This window comes from Chiloscyllium plagiosum, unplaced genomic scaffold (assembly GCF_037043375.1).
Source record: "Chiloscyllium plagiosum isolate Xiang-an unplaced genomic scaffold, Cpla_swu_hap1 HiC_scaffold_13, whole genome shotgun sequence".
NCBI lineage: Eukaryota > Metazoa > Chordata > Chondrichthyes > Orectolobiformes > Hemiscylliidae > Chiloscyllium > Chiloscyllium plagiosum.
This window is the reverse complement of record NW_028270151.1, coordinates 49,862,871-49,884,297: the sequence shown is the minus strand read 5'-3', so window position 1 is coordinate 49,884,297 and position 21,427 is coordinate 49,862,871. Positions and strand designations below refer to the sequence as shown.

General features: G+C 40.3%; 1 protein-coding gene across 5 annotated transcripts in view; it reads left to right on the top strand.

The window, feature by feature from the left end:
- The window catches only part of LOC122555934 (uncharacterized), a 316,199-nt gene that overhangs the window by 72,129 nt on the left and 222,643 nt on the right, over positions 1 to 21,427 (top strand). For all 5 annotated transcript variants that reach the window (XR_015759187.1, XM_087993574.1, XM_087993575.1 and 2 more), the window contains exon 6: positions 13,905 to 14,040. Coding sequence is in view for 4 of the 5 variants with exons in the window: in XM_087993574.1 (XP_087849700.1) it covers positions 13,905 to 14,040 (136 nt within the window). In the remaining variant the exon portion in view is untranslated. The remainder of the gene's footprint in view (positions 1 to 13,904; positions 14,041 to 21,427) is intronic.

Here is a 21,427-nt window from a genome sequence, read left to right as displayed (position 1 = left end):
GTCGAAGGAGAGCTGGCAGTGTGTCACAGTTGGGAGCACTAAGCAATCACGAAGATAAACATATTATTGTATAGCACGATCGATGTCAGTATTACACGCTCTGCATGTGCTGCAAGCAGCTTTTGTGGTAGACACACTACAACTGTTTCAAGGTAACAGCCATGACTGAAAATGAAAGTGGACCTGTCTTTAATGGAGCTGGGGGGTGGAGGGGAGTCACTGTGATCGATCAGAGGTGTCACCACATTTAGTTGATGGGCTTGACCATACTCAGTCAGGTGTTTGGCTTGATCAGAGTTCAGGGGTCAGTGTCCCTGCACACCAGTGTTGGATGATTGTCAATCCTGCAGGTCAGCTGCAACTAGTCTGGGCTTACAGGTAGACTATTTCGGTTGCCATGGAAATATTCGTCCAAGGGTTGGGCTGTGCTCACTTCAATGACTGATTAAGTCAGTGCCAAAGGTGGGCCATGGTCAGTCCTGAGGCTTTGGGCATTCCAGACAGAAGGGCCTTGGTAAGGGACTTTATTTAGCTGAAATGCAAATCTAGTACATAGGTAAAGGAACAAATACTAACAACCAAGGTCCTTGTGGAATGGACCAAATTGAGCATTATAACATCCATAGTTTCTGTATACATTGCAAGCAAAAGCATAAGAGTTAAAATTACAAACCAGTGGTGCTAGAAATATATTTTCTATTGCTATAACTGTGTTAGGCAGGAATGTACTTTTCAACTCCCAGTGATAACATCACATTGCATTCACAGTGTTAGGTGCTTATGAACCAAGTTGAAGATACTGTATAAAATTAAGTAATAAATAATGGAAGAATAGAGATTAATGATATGGTTAGTGAGAATGGTAATATTTTCCATTAAACACTCATATTTTTATCTATCAAATGCCTAAACCTGGAGAGAAAGTTTAGAGGTGCTGAAGGTATAAAATGTAATAATACAGCTGACAAGCTTAGAATAGTGCTGATTACATCAGATTTAATACTAAAGTAAAATTGCAGTGGTGTGGAAAATGTGCTGGTTGTGATGTTCATATTTAGTGTAACTGTTTTGCTGTTCAATATTGTGTTGGAAGATTTTAACAATGTGCTCAATGGAAGTGCAAAGGCAATCATCATTTTTAATAATTCATCATGCTTTAATATTCATTTGTAGGTGGGGAGAATGTCTTAACGCCTGCTATATTTTAAACTAGATGGAATTAATAGAAATTAATGGATTTTTGCTGAGGATAGTGTAAATGAGATTAAGAAACAGATGGTAAGTTATATAGGTTGTCAAACAGTTTTATAGACATGATTGCTTTAATGGATTTTTGTTATATAAATAAATATTGATCGGTGGGCATTTACTCTGTTTATGGCAGATTTATTAATGCGGTCAGAGAGCAAATAACTTAACACTGGCATAAATGTACAAAGTAGAGATGAGTTCATAATTTATGCCATAGTGTTAAATATTGTACTTTATTGAAATCTTGCTGTATTTTTGATCATTTAATGATCTATTTTGATACATAACTAGTTCAATACCGTTGAGAAATTTATTTACCCCAATCCATATAAATTCATATGTTTCCGAGGATATTAATTTATATGGATGATAAGGAGATCTGCTGTGGTCACTCTTAATATTTAAGTCTGTAAATGTATATTTGTTTCGATATTTATGTAAACGTTGTAGTGAAGTTTAGTGCTTGAAATCTATAGAAACGAAGCATGTTTGGTAACATAATTGCTCTGCAAGTCTACACAGTGACAAAAGCATTTGAAAGGTTCCACATGGTAGACTGAGTAGTAAAGTTAGATCACATAGGATCCAGGGAGAGCTCACCAATTGGTTACAAATCTGATTTGCTGGTAGGAGATAGAGGGTGGTGGTAAAGAGTTGTTTTTCAGACTGGAGGCCTGTGACCAGCAGTGTTCTGCAAGGCTTGGTGCTGGTTCCACTGTTATTTGCCATTTATATAAATGATTTGGATGAGAATATAGGAAGCATGCTGAGTAAGTTTGCGGATGACACCAAAATCGGTGGTATAGTGGACAGTGAAGAAGGTAATCTAAGAGTACAATGGGATCTTGTTCACTTGGGCCAATCGGCTGAGGAGTGGAGATGAAGTTTAATTTAGATAAAATTAAGAGATGAGAGTGGTCCTAAGGGAAGAGTACTAAACTGGGCCAAGGCCAAATATATCAAAATTAGGCAGGAGCTGGGAAACGTGGATTGGACACAGCTATTTGAAGGGAAGCCCATGTTTGATGTGTGGGAGGCTTTCAAAGATAGTGTAAGATAGGCATATCCCGTTGAAAGCAAAGGATAGGAAAGGCAAGATTCGTGAACCATGAATGGCAGGAGAAATCGTATGACTAGCCAAGAGGAAAAGGGAAGCGTACACAAGGTCCAGGCAGCTAAGAACAGACAGGCCCTGGAAGAATATGGAAAGAGTAGGACCAGTCTTAAACGGGGAATCAAAAGAGCTAAAAGGGGTCATGAAATAGCTTTAGCGAGCAGAATTAAAGAGAATCCCAAAGCTTTTTATTCGTATATAAGAAACAAGTGGAAAACTAGAGAAAGGATTTGTCCACTAAAGGAAAATGAAGGAAGGCTGTATGTCGAACCTGAGAGAATGGGTGAGATTCTGAATGATTACTTTGCATCACTGTCATTGAGGAGAGGGACATGATGAATGTTGAGATTAGAGATAGAAGTTTGATTAGTTTGGATCACGTTGACATAAGTAGGGAAGATGTGTTGGGTAGGCTAGAGGTTATTAAGGTGGACAAATCTCCAGGACCGGATGGGATCTATCCCATGTTGCTGAGGGAAGCGAGAGAGGAAATAGCTGGGGCCCTGACAGATATCTTTGTAGCATCCTTAAACACAGGCGAGGTGCCGGAGGACTGGAGGGTTGCTCGTGTTGTTCCCCTGTACAAGAAGGCTTAATAGAGATATTCCGGGAACTACAGACCAGTGAGCCTGACGTCAGTGGTGGGAAAGTTGCTGGAGAGGGTACTGAGGGATAGGATCTATTTATATTTGGAAAAAAATGGGCTTATCAGTGATAGGCAACATGGCTTTGTGCAGAGGAGATCATGTCTTACCAACTTAATAGAGTTCTTTGAGGAAGTGACCATGTTGATAGATGAAGGAAGGGCTGTAGATGTTGTATATATGGAGTTTAGTAAGGCGTTTGATAAGGTTCCCTATGGTAAACTAACAGAGAAAGTGAAGTCACATGGTGTGCAGGGTGTTCTAGCTAAGTGGATGAAGAACTGGTTGAGCAACAGGAGACAGAGAGTGGTGGTTGAAGGGCATTTCTCGAAATGGAGAAAGGTGACTCATGGTGTTCCACAGGGGTCAGTATTGGGGCCACTGTTGTTTGTGATATTCATAAATAATCTGGAAGAGGGCATGGTTGGTATGATCAGCAAGTTTGCAGATGACACAAAGATTGGTGGAGTCGCAGAAAGCATAGGGACTGTCAAAGAATACAGGAGACCTATAGATAGACTGGAGAGTTGGGTGGAGAGATGGCAGAGGGAGTTCAATCTAGGCAAATGTGAGGTGATGCATTTTGTCAAGTCTGATTCTAGAGCAAATTATACAGCAAACGGAAGATCCTTGGGAAAAGTTGATGAGCAGAGAGATCTGGGAGTGCAGGTCCATTGTACCCTGAAGGTTGCTACACAGGTGGATAGAGTGGTCAAGAAGGCATATACTATGCTTGCCTTCATCGGACGGGGTATTGAGTATAAGAGCAGGCAGGTCATGTTAAAATTGACACGACATTGGTTCAACCGCGTTTAGAGTACTGTGTACAGTCCTGGATGCCACATTACCAAAAGGATGTGGACGCTTTGGAGAAGGTGCAGAGAAGGTTTACGAGGATGTTGCCTGGTATGGAAGGTGCTAGCTATGAAGAGAGGTTGAGTAGGTTATCATCAGAAAAAAAGAAGTTTGGGGGGACCTGATTGAGGTTTACAAATCATGAAGGGTATAGACAGGGTAGATAGAGATAAAGCTTTTTCCTAGGGTGAAGGATTCAATAACGAGAGGTCACGCTTTCAAGGTGAGAGGTGTAAAGTTTAAGGGGGATACACGTGGCAAGTACGTTATACAGAGGGTGGTAGGTGCCTGGAACCCGTTGCCAGCAGAGGTGGTAGAGGCAGGCACGGTAGATTATTTTAAGATGCGTCTGGATAGATGCATGAGTAGGTGGGGAGCAGAGGGATACAGATGCTTAGGAATTGGGTGACGGGTTTAGACAGTGGATTTGGATCGGCTCAGGCTTGGAGGGCCGAAGAGCCTGTCCCTGGGCTGTAAATGTTCTTTGTTCTTAAACACAAAATATTGTATTTTTGTAAGACAAACCAGAGCAGTTAGTGGCAGGACTTTGTGGAGTGTTGTTGACCAAAGAGATCTAGGGATTCAGGCACATAGTTCCGTGAAAGTGGCATCATATCTAGACAGGGTGATGAAGAAGCTGTTTGGCATGCTTACCTTCATTGGTAAGAGCATTGAGTATAGGAGTTAGGACATCATGTTGCAAATGTTCAGGACATAGGTGAGGCCAATTTTGAAGTACTGTGTACAGTTCTAGTCGCTGTGCTACAGAAAGGATATTATTGGATTGGAGAGAGTCCAGAAAAGATTTACAAGAATGATACCAGGACTGGAGAATTTGAGTTATAAGGAGAAGCTGGAAGGGCTAGGACGTCTTTCGCTGGAGCATAGCAGGTTGAGGAGTGACTTTATAGAGGTTTATAAAATTATGAGGAGCACAGATAAGATGAATAGCCGAGGCCTTTTCCCTAAGGTAGGAGAATTCAAAACTAGAGCGCATAGGTTTAAGGTGAGAGGGGGAAAGATTTAAAATGGACCTGAGGGCAACATTTTCATACAGAAGGTGGTGCATTTATGGAAGGAACTGACAGTGAAAGTCGAACATTTAAAAGACATTTAGACAGGTACATGAACAAGAAAGGTTTGAAGGGATTTGGTCCAATGGTGGCAAATAGGACTAGTTTAGTTTGGGATACTGATCATGTTCAGTTTATTCATCTGAAATTGTAATTTTATATGTTATGGTAGATATCATGTAAAATTGTGTTTTGGAAGTTTTATATGTTCAAAATTTTACGCTAACAGTATTAATCTTCAGAAATAAAACAGAAAATGCTTGAGAGACTCACAAGATCTGGTGACATCCATGGAGAGAAACGAAGTTAATGTTTCAAATCCCATATGACTCTTACACCAGACTTGAAATGTTAACTCTGTTTCTGTCTCCACAGATGATGTGAATGCTGTTGGCTTTTCTGTAGCACATTCAGTTTATATTTCAGCTTTCCAACATCTGTGGTATTTTGCTTTTATTTGACTATTATCTTGGACACTGATTTGTCAACATTGGGAATAGCATGGGAATTTGAGGAACTGGGAAGGGCTGATGATATCTGCAAGCAATGTTCCCTTTAAAACATTTAAAGCACCCCAGGTGTTTTTATTTGGTGCGCACCCATTATTTACTCCTGAACAAGGCCTACAAAGCCCCATTCATGCCACTGTGGATTTGTGCAGGATCATAACTAGAATCTGAACTTTTAACAATGTTTTCATAAGAAGAGTTAATTATCACTTGTATGGATCTACATGTAAAACAAATATTCACGAGTTGAAACTGCATTCACTTGAGTTGTGTTTATTTGATTCATAAATATAGATCAGCATTGTTCAAATACCACTATCTGTTTTACCAGCATTATTGTAAGGTCATTGTACTTCCTTCTGATTACATTTAGGTTATAAAGTTGCAAAAATGTGTGGGGCTGAGTACACAGTTGTAATCCCCGATTACATTATATAGCATGACCTTTAAAAGTGCATGACTTTGCATATCTGTATTTTGTGTAGAGTACTACTGCCTGTTTATAGCTGAGTCTGCAGATTATTTATCAGCATCTCAGAATCCAGTGAACCGGGCAAATCATCCTCGTTCCCAAGCGGCTACCTAAGTAAAAAGGCTTTCCTCTAGTAATTATTCAAAGTATATTTGTAAAGTTCTGTGTACAGTACCCTCATCTTTGTATTCCAATGTTTGAGTAACGCCAAGGTGTCAATGTTGATAACGCTCATCTCTCATGCTGTAATGACAGATCTATCACACTAGATGGCATTGTTGCACATCACTGACTTTATTAACCAAATCTATTTTTCAACACACAAGTTATTTATAGCCTTTAAATATTATATTTCTGTTTTCAACCATAACACATTATTAATAATACTTTGTTTGATTCTGTCATAGCAGAGGTATTTCCACCAATTTCCACGTGTTTCTTTCTTGCTTGGATTATTCACTTTTTGGCCCCATCCCACCCTGTGTAGCTTCCCAGCTCAGTGAAAAAATTCTAGTCAGATAACTGAAGCTATTAAGCACCAACAATCACCTTCCATCCTCAAATTCATTGTCCCATTAATTCAACCAGAATCAGTAACACAAACCCAGGTTAAATGACCTTCAGTTTTGTTTTTTGTAACTTGATTTGATTCATCAGTAATTCTGTTAATGTACCACAATCCTTATTTCAAACACTCATCCTTTTTAAATGTTTATCTTTATGCAAAACCAATTAAGATAATCACTTTATCTTGTTATAAAAAATTCAGAGATAAAGCCTGTCTCTGGAATGGAGATACGGTTCATCCTGGTTTGTCCTATTTATGTGACCTCTACCACAAGGCACTGACTGGGGGGCTGCCCTTGTGCAGCTGTTTAAATGAAGAACACAGTACAAACAATACAACGCTGGATTGAATTGATAACATGGTATTAGAAATGAAGATAAGATTGAGTACTGAAGAGCTGTATAGAAGCACTGCAAAAACAAGAACCGACACTAAAAGGTTCATGGCTGTGAAAGCTGCCAGTGAAAGACGCTGGCAAGGGACAAAGAAGTTGGCCACAGCTGAAACATTGGGTAAAATACAGTAGCTGCAAGTTATCCTCTCCCAGCACTAGTCAAAATGAAACATGTGAGACAGAACTATTCTATAGGCTTCTGTGCTTTTCCAGCACCACACTCTTGACACTATTCAATAAGCAGAATAGCAAGATGGCGGCGAAGTAGGATTCTTCGCCCACTCTGTCCATTTCTTTTCTTTATTCTCCCTTTTTATTTTTCTTTTGTGTTTCTTTTTCCTTCCTTCTTCTTGGCGATGTCTTGAACTCCTCGCCTCAGTGGCAGCCCAGCATGGCTGTCTCCCAGCCAGGCATGGGGGGGTCTTTTGGCACAGTATGGCTGTTGCCCAGCTGGTGGTCTTTCAGCCCAACGTGGCCTTAGTGTGAACCTTCAGCATTGAGGTGATTCTAGAGCAGCCTCCCATTTTGAGGTGAGACCCAGTGTGGACTGGAGGGTAAGTGCCAGTGTGGACTTGGTTGGAAGGAGCGTTACTCTGAACGTTTTATTTCTTTATTTTTTCGTAAGGATTTGTACTTAAGAATTTGTACCTAAGATTACTCCATAAATGGCAACTTGTAAGCTTTTCACTGTATTCATTTAAGTACATGTGACGATAAAGCTAATTCTTATTCCAAGTAGCTACACTGCTATCACTGTTTGGGGAGAGACTGTATTCCACCCTTAAAAGAGAATCTCTGGAAAGTAGGAAAAAAACTGCATAAATGGTGAAAGCCTTGAAGGCATCATTTCATTCCCAAGTAAGCATAACATATGAATTTATGAATGGTATATTTACAATGTTAGGGCCCAAATTAAAAGGAAGAGAGTAACTTGATCAATACGTTACTGTTATAAAACAGCTCTCAGACTCCTGTAAATTTGGGCAACAAACAGATGATCCAAATCAAAGGCAGAATTGTGTTAAGCATTGGAGATCCTGTAAAGAGAGTACATCTACTGAGAGCAAAGAAATCTATTCTTGGGAAAACAAATTGACATTTGCAGAAGCAATTAGCTCATTAATAGGCAGTTAGAGCATATTCCTGGCAGAATAGACCATGCATTGTGCTGACAGACGTTCAGGTCAAAAGGGAAGAATCACAGAGAAAGAGCATGATACAAGTACTGCGGAGGACATCACACAAAGGTAAAGCAGGCATGTCCAGCATCAGGATAGCAATGTTTTCACAACAAGAAGCCAAGCCATTTTGTAAATAAGTGCATGTTTAGAAGGAAACACAACAAGCAGATGCAGATGGCTGTTGGTGCGATATCTGCTTAACATTCTGAGTAATCGCTGTACACCATACAAGTTGAAACACAGCTCAGTAGGTGATAAATGGTTTATGGTTGTTGGAATTATGATTGCATGAGGAGAACGTCAAGCCAACCAAATGTGCCAGATCAAGAAATACAACACCATACATAATTTCCCCTCTGTCCCCCAGTGAAATGAGACAGTAATGAAAATCCAACATAGATGTGTACAAAGCAACCTTCAAGTGGAGAAACACACTTATTGAAGACAGCAGAGGGTTCCTAATTGATGCTCATTATTGCTTGTTACATTCCTTTTTAACAGTGTAACTCACCGAACTTGCCATACAGCCCAGCTATTGAGAAAGCACAACATGAAAACCCGAGTGGCTTGTTGATTGGTTCGACTTGCTGCTTGCTTTAAAAGATATTTGTGTTGGACACTGGGTACTAACATTATGGGCACATTCCATGGGCTCCAGTCACATGCACCCCACATCCACAGATATTGGCAGCCAACATGAATCAGCCTCTCTGAATCCTCATGGTATATGTCCAGTCCAATTGCAAGTTGCTTCTACACTTCAATGCTGCATATCAGGATGCACCAGGACACTGAGCTCAGTGACATGCGCCCAGATCATAAACTGGGCGAGACTATATCTCTGGACTCCTGTCAACATCCATACCTTGCATTGCCTTTTATTGTCATTTTGTGTATTGTCCCCTCAGCCAAAGATACTCTGCTTATACTGTTTTGTCATGCCATTTAACACAGGCTTGGAAAAGCTAGGAAGTTTGTCAGAGTTGTCGGCAGGCCCCAGTCCAGTCAAGGAGGAGAGCTCTCGCTCAGGACAAAGTCATTCAGGGACAGCCTCCAATTCCAGTCCAGGTGCTGCTCACCGTGGTCAGAGTCAGGATCTGAGAAGATGTGAAGAGCCTAATGAGCAGCACACCATTCATCTTGACACCTCCAGCTATTTTGTGGGCTGTTTTGTTCCTAGACTGAGAGAGAGGCAGGAAGCACAGTATATAAAAGTTGGTGGCACAGCTTTAGTGTTGATGCGACTGGACAGGTGGCCCAAGCAATGGTAAGGCTGTTCAGAGATAATGCAGGAGAAGGCAAAGGATGATATTAATGTGCATCCTGGTTTGCTGTAGTTATGTGATCTGTACCACGAGGCACTGACCAGTTCAGTGAAGGACATAGTACAAAAATAACGTGGCACTGGCCTGAACTCATAACATACTCTGTCTGATTGCAGCAGCTCAAAACTGATGGCTCCCAAACATGAAAAATCCCTGTTTTTTAAATCACAATTTCTAACTAAACGTATATAGCCAGATAAAAAAAAACACACTATTAAAGATATCTAATGTTGAAAATCATCATTTTGGGATAAATTTCTGTCCTCAAGCTGTACTTCTCGTTGAGCTTTTTTATGCTGAAATTTAAATGAATACTTACAATGGAAGCTACTGCCGATACAAGTAGTTCTACTGGGGAAACTGCATCTAACTATGTCAGTACTTTATAATAAATCTCATCTTGTAAATGCTACCAAGATAGCACAAACCCTAACAAAGACTTTGTGAAGTAGCATTTACTATACCAAAACGAGCATCATTAAAAATCAGAATGAAGGAGTAGAAATTGGACCTTACTGTGTGTAATTTATGCCCAGAGATGCACACAATACCTCCTGGGATGTACTTCAGTGAAAAACAAAACCAGTCTGGGTGTGAAACAAGTGGTCAATCGTTACTGTCAACCCATGGTATCGGCCACAAATAGCTTTAAACGAATGCACAGACAGTCACAAGAACAGCAGGTTTGCCTGTCAGAGACACTTGACAAACTAGACCAAAAATTCGAGAAGTCCACTGAGTTTTATCAGTACCATGCTGTCTCCATGGGCAGTTCAGTTACAGCCATGAAAAGTCAGGCCCTGCAGAATATCAGCAGCTGTCAGACCTGACTTACGTTCCATTTCTTCAGCCATCGGTGCTCAGCAAAGCATTGATCAAGAGCAATATTCCTTTCACAGTCATTGTGATGCAGCATCAGGATCGATAAGCCTAATAGAACTTAATTAATACGCTTCCAAAAGATCTGAGTTGGGTGAAGACATTATTCCATTAGACCATAACAGCATAAGAAATAGGAGCAGGAGTAAACCTTTCCATCCCTCGAGCCTGCTCTGCCATTCAATGGGATCATTTTCACTTTCATTCCCTTATCCTCCTAACCCTTAATTCCTTGACTGGTCAAGAACCCATATATCTCGGCCTTAAATATACACAAGGACTCATCCCCACAACTGTCTGTGGCAAGGAATTCCAAAAGCTCTCGACCGTCAGAAAAAATTCTTCATTTGAGTCTTAAATTGGTGCTCCTTTATTCTCAGACAATGCCCTCTCATCCTAGACACCTTCTCAGTATTTACCTTATTAAGATCCTTCAGAATCCTTTACTAGTAAGATAATCCCTCCATACTGGTGATCATCCCAATGAACCTTCTTTGAACTGCCTTCAATGAAATTACATCTTTCTTTAAATAAGGCCACCAAAACTGCTCTATGTTCTCCAGCATCTTGTACATTTGCAGTAAGACTCCCGTACTTTTATACTCTGAGCCCCTTGATCCATGTGCCAATATTCCATCAGCCTTCCTAATTTCCTGTTGTACCCATGGACCAGCACAAGTACTCCCCCTCCCTTGTCCCTCTGTGTTACAGCTTTCTGCAGTTTCTCTCCATTTAAATAATACTTTATTCTCTTGTTACCCCTTCCAAAATGAACAACTTTATATTTTTCCACTTTATGCACGATTCACTAACTTTTGGCCCACTTACTTAACCTATCAATATCTCTCTGTACACCATTTGCCTCCCTTTAGCAACTTGTCTTTCCAAATATTTTTGTGTCATCTACAATTTGGCTGCAATACGTTTACATCCTTCATTCCAAATGGAGGGATGCCTTCCTATCCACTCTGTTTCTGCTCCATAGTCTTGTGCACTTTTATCAGATCCATTAAATTTCACTACTCCCATCTTTCTTTGTAGTTCAGACCCTCCAGCCCAGACAGCATCCTCTTAAATTTCTGCTGCACCCACTTCCCAACATTTTATACAATCCCAGCATTACCTCCTTGCTCTTTTATTCTTTGCCTCAATTCATTAAAGCAAATATCCCATGTGCCTTCTTAACCACCTTATCTACCTGCTCAGCTACCTTCAAGGATCTTAGAATATGCAAACCAAGGCCCCTCTAATGTTTGATAATTTCCAGGTGTAATCCCTTACCTTATTAGCCCTACCAAATGCATTATGTCATACCTTCTGGCTTGGATTCCATTTGTCATTGCACTGCCCACCTGACCAGTCCATTGATAACTTCCTGTAGTTTACAGCTATCTTCCTCAGTATTTACCACTCTATCAATTTTCCTACCATCTGTGAACTTCTTGATCGTGGACCCTCTATTTAATTCCAAATTATTAATGTACACTACAAACAGCCTAGGCCTTGCAGAACCCCACTGGAAACAAATCTTCAGTCATTGGGTGATCTCTCTACCATCACTGTTGAATTCCTGCCTCTCAGCCAATTTTGGATCCACTTTGCCTTGGACCAATTGTTCTTGACCAGTCTGTCATATGAACCTTATCAAGAGCCTTACCAGAGTTAATATAGACTACATCAAATACATTACCCTCATCAATATTCTGGGTGACCACCTCAAAAAGTTTAATCCAATTTATCAAAACGACCTTCCTTTAACATCCATGGTGACTGTTTCTGATTAATCCCTATTTCTCCGATTGCAGATATATTCTGTCCCTCAGAATTACTTATGGTAACTTTCCCACTACTAATGTGGGAACTGACTGGCCTGTAATTTTCTAGTCCATCCCTTTCTCAGCTTTTTAGAAATGGGACAAGGTTAGCAGTCCTTTAGCTCTGTGGCACCTCACTTGTGGTAAGAGAGGGTTGGAAAATTAGCCAGACCATCTGATATTTCTTCCCTTCCACCCACCCACCCACCTCCACAGCCTGGGATACATCTCACCTGGGACTGTAGATTTATTCACTTTTAAGGATGCTAAATACATTAGTATCCCCTCCCTCTATTCTAATTTCTTCCAATACTTCACAGTCCTCCACCTTGATATCTACATGTCCATTGTTCTTTTCTATTGTGAAACCATTGCAAAATAATCATTGAGGAACAATGCCCATGTTTTTTGGATCCATTAAGATCCTAATGGCCTCTACTCTTTCCCTAGTAATGCTCTTACTCTTTATATATTTATCAAAGATCTTTGTTTTAATTCTGCTGAAAAATGTTTTTTCATGTACTGCCTTTGCTTATTGTAATTTCCTCTTTGATAGATGGTAATTGTTTTTTTTTTCCTAAGATGGGGAATTTCAAGGCTAGGAAGAACATTTTAAGGTGAGAGGAGAGAAGGTTTAAAAAGACATAAGAGGCAATTTATTTACACAGGGGATGGTTTATGTGTGGAATGAGCTTCCTGAGGAAGTGGTGGATGCAGGTACAATTACAATGTTTAAAAGATATTTGGATGGATACATGAATTGGAATGGTTTGGATAGATATAGGACAGGAGAGGAACGTGGGACTAGTTTAGTTTGGGATGATGTTCGGCATGGACTGGTTGAATCAAAGGGTCTGTATCCGTGCTGTACGACTATGACCATACTGAGCCCCCAGAGTCTGCCGTGAGCTCCTTTATATTTCTTAATTTGTTAATTTTTTTCCTTGATATTCAAGATTCTCTGTTCTTGGTCCTATCTTTTATTAAAGTTCAAAAGGCTAATTTTATTGAGGTATGATGCAATTAGACCCAACTGGACTGGGAGAAGCACCTCATAGATATAATTGTGAGAGCGCGGTGGGAGGCATTCAACGAGGAAAGTGTGTAAGCACGGGGCTTAAATAAGAACCAAATTCTGAGAATGTTGGAAGATTGGAAGAAAAATAGGAAATGCTGGAATTTCTGAATTGTCAGGAGAGAGACAGTGTTAATGTTAAGACTTAATGTTTCAGGCCAATGATTTTTCATCAGCACTGGCTTAAGGAATTTGTAAATGAACTTTGACACCCTTTGAGGTTTTAGTAGGGAAGAACTTTGCCTCGGTTGAACAAATAGTAAGATCTGTGGGATAGTTAGTGTTGTGTCATGGACATTATAAAAGAAGGAGGAGGTTAACGTGGGGAGGGAGTGAAGAAATGGTCCCGAAGTAAGTCTTTAGGGAAATGTGTGGGTCTACAGAAGAGAGATAACAACTCTCATTTTTCCATTTTCTGACAATCATTTGAAACAAACAACAGAATAATGTAGCATGAGTTGAAATAGTGAAAGTAGTTGTCCTTGTTCACTAGTCTGTTGAAGATGTTCTTCATTCCACGTAATATTCAAAAGATTTATTTGCAGAGGGAAAAGAAGTCCTATTTTAGTGTAATTTTTCTGTTCTTTGCTCTATTTAAGAAGTATTTTGTGATTACTATTACTAAATTGCTCCAACTATTTCCAGAAATATTTTCCAATTTTAAAACACTTACAATCGATTGTATTTTCAGTTGTTGCATATCAACTGCTTGTCTCCATCTTTATCAATGTAACTTTTATGTAATTGCAGGTCATGTGTTGTTGCACCAGAATAATGGGATTGACCATTCCGAGGAGGAGCAAATGCCAAACTTGCACATATTGGGTGCCCTTTTCCTGAACAAGTGTATGAGTTATGTTTTCGACCTTCTCCTAATCCTACAATTGTAAGCAACTTTTCTTTTTTTCACGAACAATTATTTTGTCCAAACAAAATGAAACAGCAGGTTAAACTGCAAAGCTATCAGCCAATCAAGGTACTTCCTGATCTGGACCATATTTAGAATTATTATTTGACTTATTGGATCTATTTAAATCACTCGCATAAGTGAATCAATCCTTTGCCTTGTGATTTAACTGAGTTTTCAGTAACTTTATAGGAGAAGCAATGGGTAAAATCTATTTGGTAATTATCTTATACTATGATATTCCAGTTAAATTTTCAAAAATGGCAAAAAAAAAGTGTTGACTACAAAATTTGAGAAGTCCAAAAAAGTCAATGGGGATTGTGATGCCACATATACCTGCACCATTTAGTCTCTGCTGTCCACTGATTGACAAAATTGCAGCCAATAATAGTAACCTGTTGAATTGCTTCATGCCTGAGGACAGAGCACAGAGGCTAGGATGAGTTCAAGGTAGTCTGCAGTACTTAAAACCAGTCTGCACATCTTAAAGGAAAGTTGCAGTTTAATGGAAGCTGGTGCTGAAGTTATTCCAGAAAAGATTTTTATTTGTGCCAGTCAGAAGGATGGAATTATCGGGGAAGAAAGCAAGCTGTAAGTTTTTCTGTTGCAGCCCTGAAGACTAAGGTGGAGGAGGTGAACCACAGAGGAGAAAGGCCTTCAAAGCACAGCAATACTGGAAAGCTTCCTGACAGGCACTGTAAAGACAGTGATAGCAAATAGTTATTCTGGTCGACACAAGCCGGCCATGTAACACAGATAATTATAATGTAACAAAATCTCACAATACTTCACAGGAACATTATAAAACAAAATATAATACCAAGATATGACAGTAGGTCAGATGATCGAGAGTTTGGCCAAAGAGATTTTAAGGAGTGTGTTAAGAAAGGAAAGCATGACAGAGAGCCAGAGAGATGTGGGGATTGATTTCCAAGCTACAGGCATGACAGCAGAAGGTAAGACAATCATTTGTTTAGCAAACAAAATTCGGGATGCTCAAAGATTTGGAATTCAGGAACACAAACATTGCAGAGAATAGTGGACAATGTTACCTATACATTTTTTCCATCCATTTGGAGAAGGATGCATGTGCATCCTATGTGCATCAATATTAAGGTAATATGTGCATGTGTGCACCACCAGGAGGTACAAAGAGAATGTGAATGCAATATATTTTAACAAGTTACAAACGTATGTGAGAAGAAAAAATACCACTCCAGTCATTGACTTGGTAATACAACAGCCTACAAATGATTAGATTTCCATGGTGAAATTTGAACTTACAACCTCTGGGTTTTACATTCAGTGCCATAACTGTAACAGAGACATTTGGTAGTTAGAATATTGTAACTTGTCTTTTAGCTATTTGACATAAGGAAAGTTATCTTGGTAGTAATAGCTCCAAAGAAAGCACAATGGCTCAGTGGTTTGCACTGCTGCCTCACAGTGCCAGGGACCCAGGTTCAACTCCAGACTCGGGCGACTGTGTGGAGTTTGCACATTTTCCCTGTGTCTGTGTAGGTTTCCTCTGGGTGCTCCGGTTTCCTCGCACAATCCAAAGATGTGCAAGTTAACTGAATTGGCCATGCTAAATTGCCCATAGTGTTCAAGGATGTGTAGGTTAGGTACATGAGTCAGGGGTAAAAAAAGGGTAGGAGAATGGGTCTAGGTGGGTTACTCTTTGGAGGGTCGGTGTGCGCTTGTTGGGCCGAAGGGTCTGTTTCCACACTGTAGGGAATCTAATTATTATAAGAGACTTTTATTTTAATTTGACAAGTCTAAAATATAAAGAGCTACAAGAACTTTGGTAATTATTATTTATAGATTTGGCGGAGAATCCAATTTTTAAAATAAATTTTCTAGTCATGCCCCTGTGTTTTTAATGTGTCACATACCTTTGGGATTAATCATTCTTTATTGATTTTACAAAACCAGCTGCAGCAGAATGATTAGTATTAAGTGGCTCCAAAATCCTCTTACCACCTCTTAATAACTTACCAACTCTTCCCATTTGCATCCTGCTTGTCATTCCCTGCATACAGCTCACCTACTTTCCAATTTGCCCACCCCCTCACTTGCTGCCCCTCTCTCTGACATCCTCACTCGCTGCTTCCCTCTCCTTCATCCTTGCCCAAACAAGAGCTTACGAGAGGAGCGGTGATAGGGAAAAAGCAAGTGAAGGAGTGAGATGGTCTTCATCAAACACAAGAGGTGGCAAGAGACGGTGACAGGAAAGGAAGGTGGTGAGTAGGAGAATCAAGGAGGGAATTGAAGGATAATTGCTGTTTTCATTGTTGCATATGGAGCAGGGGTGAGAAAGACAAGGAGAACCAACCCTGAAATTCAGATTGGTCCGACTGACATCAGGAGTGGGAGCTAGAGACTTCAGGTTGATATCTGCTTGGTGTTTAGTTTCAGGGAATTGACTGGTGTGCATTGATCAGACTGAGTGATAGCTTTGGGCTCCGGGAACTGACATGAATGAATTTCAGCTGTTAATTCTACCTGATTAATTGTGTTAGGCGAGGCTCTTGTCTGTTAACTTGCCATCATGGGGGAGTCTAACAGTTCTTTGCTCGGGGGTTAGAGTGACAGCAACCATCAGGCTGGATGCTGCTGTAATTATTAAATGTGTGGCACTTGGTGGATTGTTCAGAGATTGTATGAAACAACAGTTGTGGGGCAGAGGGTGATTACAGAAATAGAGAGGGGTCACACCATAAACATATTTGAAAACAGCGATGGGAATGTTAAAATCAGGACTTTGTTTTGAAGATGGGTTATCAGGTATCTCTGGTGCAGGAGGGATTCTGTGAAACTTAATTGTGACAATTGGAGGGATGACAATTATGAAGGGGGTAACTCATTATATGAGGACTGGGAGACAATAGAGTGTGGAAGGGAAATAGGTAATTAGGGAAATGAGGTTATTGACAGTCTGTAGTATTGTGGCTTCTGTGAAGGAAGAGTGTCCTAATGCATCTGGCATGTTAACTTGAGATGCTGAGGGCTGTGGACAGTTGGAAGGGAGATGTTGATGTTAATGTAGAGAGATGAAGATTTAGATAGACTTGTTGGATGGGAATATGGGAATGATAAAACCTATGGGGATGATTAGAAGGCTGCCAAGAAGGGAATTTGTATATTTGGGAAAATAGATATATTTGGAGGTTCATCGATTGTAGTAGGGTGCGCCTAGACTCACTGCACGAGGAGTTCCCACTGTACCCTTCTCACATGTTGTAGATAACAAATGCACAATGAAGCTGAAAATAGCTGCCACCAGAGCTGGATTGGGCAGGGTAAGAATTTAATTCTGTGAAGAAGGATTCAATTGCAAGTGATGTGAGGCCCTTCAAGGTCAACAGCATGACACACATACCCAGATAGTGTAGTGAAAGACACCTGTGAGTACTACATGCTGGCTGAGAGCTGTTAACTTTAACTTATTGTGTGCAAACCAAACACTAGGCCTGAACCTCGTTGACCACATTATGTAGCAACAGGAATCAAATCCAGTAATAGTTGTGATGCACAAACTATGTATTGTGGCTTAGAAAGGTTCAATGTATTTGCAAAGTATACTCATCTTCCAGGTTCACACACAATGTGTATTGTGCAGGAGCTGCTCACTTCATATCTTACATTTTCAAACCTTGTGTAGTGCTATGGCTTTGTACCTTCAACCTTGAGATGAGACATTTCGCATCATCAATTATATGTGCAAATGAACATATTTAGAGTGATGAGAATATGAAAATGTTCAACCCTATGGGATTGATGGAAAGGGGTACCAAGAAGGGAATTTGTACATTTGGGAGGGCATATATATTTGGAGATTCATTGTCCATGAGAGGCTGAGCCGAGGCTCACTGTGTGGGTCATTCACTGTCACCCATGCCACATATGTGCCTTTAATTTTTCTTTCCTTTCGCTCCCTCTGGTCTGTAGCTGAAGTGGAGGCAGCCTGCCCTATTATCCAGCTGATTAGCCTTGGAAACTTGGTTGGGCAATCCCTGGATTTTCTGTAATGGTTATTGTTCAGTAGAAATATATTCCCATTTCTCGTTATAGATTTTAAAAGTAAGTTTGAATTGAGACTCTGTTTAACATATAAAAGTTAAGATTTCTTCACCGAAGTTTTTAAAATGAAGCAAATACTCCTTTTGAATTGAAGTTTCACATAATGGTTCTTATGAAATCACTCATGTAATTCAACAGGAAATTCTTTCAGAACAGGTTAAGCAAACAGTCAGACAGATTTTCCATTAGAAATGTTTAAATGTTTATGAAATAATTAAAATTATGGAACATTTTGTCAGAGGACTTTTGGGGAATAGGCTACTTTTAAATATTTAGTATTGAGTATTAAGTAATGAAAAGGAGCCCTTGGGAAGAGTGATCGTAACTTATAAGACCTTTACATTTAGTTGAACATAACAGTTAAATCCGCAACTTAAGTCTTAAATTTTAACCAAGCCAAGCGCTATGTGGAATGAATTCATTGAGTTAAATAGGGAAATTAAATTAAAACATATATCAGTATCAGTATATCAGTAGATAGGCAACAGCAAATATTTAAAGGAATAATTCAAAATTTACATTTAATATACTTTCCCTTGAGCAAAAAAAAATTAAAAAGTAATTTAGCGGTTCCTAAATGAAGAAATGTATTTTAAAGAATGCAGTTTAATTAAAAGAAGAGGCTTACAATGTTGTCAAAAGAGAATTAAGCCTAAAGATTGGGAGGATGACTTGGATGAGGGAAGAGAGTGTACTATCACCAGATTTGTAGATAACACTAAAATAGATGGGGAAGGAAATGGGGAGAATGAGCAAATCCACAGAAAGATATAGAGTCATAGAGTCATAGAGATGTACAGCATGGAAACAGACCCTTCAGTCCAATCCATCCATGCCGACCAGATATCCCAACAATGTCGTCGCACCTGCCAGCACCCGGCCCATATCCCTCCAAACTCTTCCTATTCATATACCATCCAAATGCCTCTTAAATGTTGCAATTGTACCAGCCTCCACCACTTCCTGTGGCAGTTCATCCCATACCCATACCACCCTCTGTGTGACAAAGTTGCCCCTTAGGTCTCTTTTATATCTTTCCCCACTCACCCTAAACTTATGCCCTCTAGTTCTGGAGTCCCTGACCCCAGTGAAAAGCCTTTGCCTATTGACCCAATCCATGCCCCTCATAATTTTGTAAACGTCGATAAGGTCACCCCTCAGCCCCCGATGCGCCAGGGAAAACTGCCCCAGCCTGTTCAGCTTCTCCCTATAGCTCAAATCCTCCAACCCCGGCAACATCCTTGTAAATCTTTTCTGAACCCTTTCAAGTTTCACAATATCTTGTGGGCGGCACGGTGGCACAGTGGTTAGCACTGCTGCCTCACAGCGCCAGAGACCCGGGTTCAATTCCCGCCTCAGGCGACTGACTGTGTGGAGTTTGCACGTTCTCCCCGTGTCTGCGTGGGTTTCCTCTGGGTGCTCCGGTTTCCTCCCACAGTCCAAAAAGATGTGCAGGGCCAGGTGAATTGGCCATACTAAATTGCCCGTAGTGTTAGGTAAGGGGTAAATGTAGGGGTATGGGTGGGTTTCGCTTCGGTGGGTCGGTGTGGACTTGTTGGGCCGAAGGGCCTGTTTCCACACTGTAATGTAATCTAATCTAATCTAATCTTTCCGATAGGAAGGAGACCAGAATTGCTCGCAATATTCCAACAGTGGCCTAAACCAATGTCCTGTACAGCCGCAAAATGACCTCCCAACTCCTGTACTCAATTCTCTGACCAATAAAGGAAAGCATACCAAACGCCTTCTTCATTATCTTATTTACCTGCAACTCCACATTCAAGGAGCTATGAACCTGCACTCCAAGGTCTCTTTGTTCACTCCAAGGACCTTACCATGAAGTGTATAAGTCCTGCTAAGATTTGCTTTCCCAAAATGCAGCACCTCGCATTTATCTGAATTAAACTCCATCTGCCACTTCTCAGCCCATTGGCCCATTTGGTCTAGATCCTGTTGTAATCTGAGGTAACCCTCTTCGCTGTCCACTGCACCTCCAATTTTGGTGTCATCTGCAAACTTACTAACTGTACCTCTTATGCTCGCATCCAAATCATTTATGTAAATGACAAAAAGTAGATGACCCAGCACCGATCCTTGTGGCACTCCATTGGTCACAGGCCTCCAGTCTGAAAAACAATCCTCCACCACCACCTTCTGTCTTCTACCTTTGAACCAGTTCTGTATCCAAATGGCTAGTTCTGCCTGTAATCCATGAGATCTAACCTTGCTAATCAGTCTCCCATGGGGATCCTTGTTTGAAAGCCTTACTGCAGTCCATATAGATCACATCTAATGCTCTGCCTTCATCAGTCCTCTTTGTTACTTCTTCAAAAAACTCAATCAAGTTTGTGAGACATGATTTCCCATGCACAAAGTCATGTTGACTATCCCCAATCAGTCCTTGCCTTTCTACATACGTGTACATCCTGTCCCTCAGGATTCCCTCCAACAACTTGCCCTGCACCAAAGTCAGACTCACTGGTCTATAGTTCCCTGGCTTGTCCTTACCACCTTTCTTTTTTTTAATAGATATTTTTATTAGAAATTTAACATTTTTACAAGTTTACAAAAATAAACAAAACTCTCAGATATAAACATTGATATACAATTAGCTCAAATATACAATAGCCAAAATTTAACAAAAAAACACAAAAGAAAAAAAACGAAAAAGAAGAAAAAAAAACAAACAAAACTCAACTATCTACTAATCTAACCTACTACTAACCAGAGTGTATATTTAAGTCTCTTACATGCTCGGAATGTGTTAACATCAAATGTAATAAAACCCGTATTCGTGCGGGATTCCTCCCCTGAGGGGCCCCGGACCAGCCAGGTTTGTAATCTCAATTAAATAAAAGCCCTTGTTAGGATAGCCGAAATATCTGTATTTATGTAATTCAAGAAGGGCTGCCATATTTTATAAAATAATTCGGTCTTTCGGTGCACCATATTTGTAAGGAAGTCAAGGGGAATACATTCCATAATTAGTCTGTGCCAATTTGAAAGTCCAGGGGGGCCCTCAGCCACCCAGTTCACCAAAATATTTTTCCTTGCACAGAAAGAAAGAATAGAAAATAGTCTCTTCCCTTACGTGTCCAGGGAGGGAAAGTTCGAAAAGCCCAAGAGGAGAGATACAGGGTCCACTTTAATTTCTGTTCCTAAAATGTCTGTCAGGGTACTTGCTACTTTAGTCCAATATCTACGGATCTTATGACAGGTCCATAGGCAATGTACAAGAGTGCCAACCTCTATTTTGCTTTTAGGACACATTGGAGATGCTCCT